The 2094-nt window shown below is 49.3% G+C and overlaps 1 protein-coding gene across 1 annotated transcript; it reads left to right on the top strand.

Moving 5' to 3' along the window:
• Positions 1–1307: 1307 nt before the first annotated feature.
• Positions 1308–2081, top strand: PPTG_18202 (hypothetical protein; the record flags this gene model as incomplete). The annotated part of the gene is made up of 2 exons (XM_008916314.1): positions 1308–2031; positions 2054–2081. Exons 1-2 carry the CDS (start codon positions 1322–1324, stop codon positions 2079–2081), a joined length of 738 nt encoding a protein of 245 aa, XP_008914562.1. The 5' UTR covers positions 1308–1321.
• Between the last annotated feature and the right edge of the window lie 13 nt (positions 2082–2094).

Here is a 2094-nt window from a genome sequence, read left to right on the forward strand (position 1 = left end):
CGTCTCGCAATGCTGCAACTCGGTTCGGGTTCACATACGAAGGACTGTTTCGCCAAGCGATCGTCTACAAAGGCCGCAACCGCGACACGACTTGGTTCTCGATCACTGATGGCAACTGGATTGGCGGGTTGAAGGATGCGTATCAGCGTTGGCTCGAGCCAAACAATTTTGACGGGAATGGTCAGCAGAAACTCAAATTGTCGGAGCCTATATCACCTTTTGTGCATACGATACCCTGAAGGTGCTAGATGTGATCGCGGTTATAGAACTCAAAGTCAAATGAATTGATTTTCGATGTGTTTAGTAATATGGAGCCAGTGTACTTGTGTTCTTGAAGCGTGGTCGATAAATAATCTCGACTTTGAATTGCACATGGAAGTACAATTAAGGTAGTGTGCCAGTATTGTGCCTCTTAAATTTGTATCAACATAACTTTTCACTGAGATATCAATTTTCAGCGATAAAATCAGTCATAAAAAGCGCTCTTTTCGGACAATTCGATGCACAAAACGCTGTCAATGCTGCACGATTTGGGGGCACAGATGGCTCCGCTTAGAAAATGTCCTCATTTTAACGGGGTGACCAGTTTCCTGCTGTTTAGAATGTTGTAAGAGAGCAAATTCATGTAGCCTTTATCCATGTTTTATCACAATTGCAACTGCCAATAGAAATCGAGAACTAAAAAAGATGGAGCTCTGATTGGCTAAATTAAGTGGCACAAACTGGTCGGGTGCACGTAACTGGCATTTCAAGCACTGTTATCTAAACAGAACTTGTCCATAGCTCTCTTTAACTCCCACGCTGTTGCGCTAAACACCAGTTATATTAACGAGGTATCCTCAGACACCGCGCAGCCATTTTCGCAGACACACTCTCAGGGCGTTTGGTGTGTTCATACCGCCGTCAAAATGTTCGGGAACGCAATAGTTCCAGTCTAGCACCCTTCCAGCTGCCACCTCAGCACCAAGATCTTCCTGGCGACAAAGTAGTTTTTCGAATAGTCTATTCGAAATTAATACCGTAGGCATCAATATGTAGCGGATACTCTACAGCTTGTAATGTTGGTATCAGCTTAATTTACGATGCTGACTCACCATCCTGTGCACAACTTGAGCCGGTCCCCACAGCAAAGCTTGCAATCGTTATCTTCATGCAGAATGAACCTGGGAAACGGAGCGAGTTTCTGAATATATGCCAGCAGCATTGGAGCTAACCTCTTCTAGAAGACCAGATACATGTACGGCAGCTGCAACACATTCTTGATCTGGCCACCTCCGCCACAAGCTTCTTGAAGTATCCCTCCCCAGCACACCTTCCAACAATGCTGCGCGGTTTCACCTTGGTCGCTGTTGCTCTCCTCGGATCCACCAATGCTGGCCCCTGTGATATCTACAATGGAGCCAACACGCCGTGCGTCGCTGCTCACAGTACCGTTCGCGCTTTGCTAGATGCGTACAAGGACGGTTTGTATCAAGTCCAGCGCGCTTCGGACTCGAAGACACTAGACATTGCCCCGCTGTCCCCAGGTGGAACCGCCGACGCTGCCGCTCAGGATGCATTCTGCAAGGGCACTACCTGCGTGATCTCGATAATCTACGACCAGTCTGGTAAGGGCAACCACCTAACGTCTGCCCCCGCCGGAGGAGCCAAGAACCAGCCTGACAGCCCTGCCCGGGCTGACCGTCTTCCAGTCACGATCGGTAGAAACAAGGCGTACGGTATCTGGGTCGAAGATGGCATCGGCTACCGCAATGACAAGACAACGGGTATTGCTACTGGAGACGACGCTGAAGCTATCTATATGGTGGCTGATGGTACGCACTATAACTCTGGCTGCTGCTTTGACTATGGCAACGCCGAAACCAATAACAAGGACGACGGTCCCGGTACGATGGAGGCGATTTACATTGGCAATAGCACCATGTGGGGCTACGGCGAGGGCACCGGTCCGTGGATCATGGCTGACCTCGAAGACGGTCTCTTTGGCTGTGCTGACAAGTTTTGTTCGAACACTCCCACGGTGAATAATCCGTATCTTGTCGCTATGCTCAAGGGCCGGTCAGGAGGCACTTTCGCGCTGAAGCAAGGCAACGC

The sequence above is a fragment of the Phytophthora parasitica genome (assembly GCF_000247585.1).
Source record: "Phytophthora parasitica INRA-310 unplaced genomic scaffold supercont2.81, whole genome shotgun sequence".
Lineage (NCBI taxonomy): Eukaryota > Oomycota > Peronosporomycetes > Peronosporales > Peronosporaceae > Phytophthora > Phytophthora nicotianae.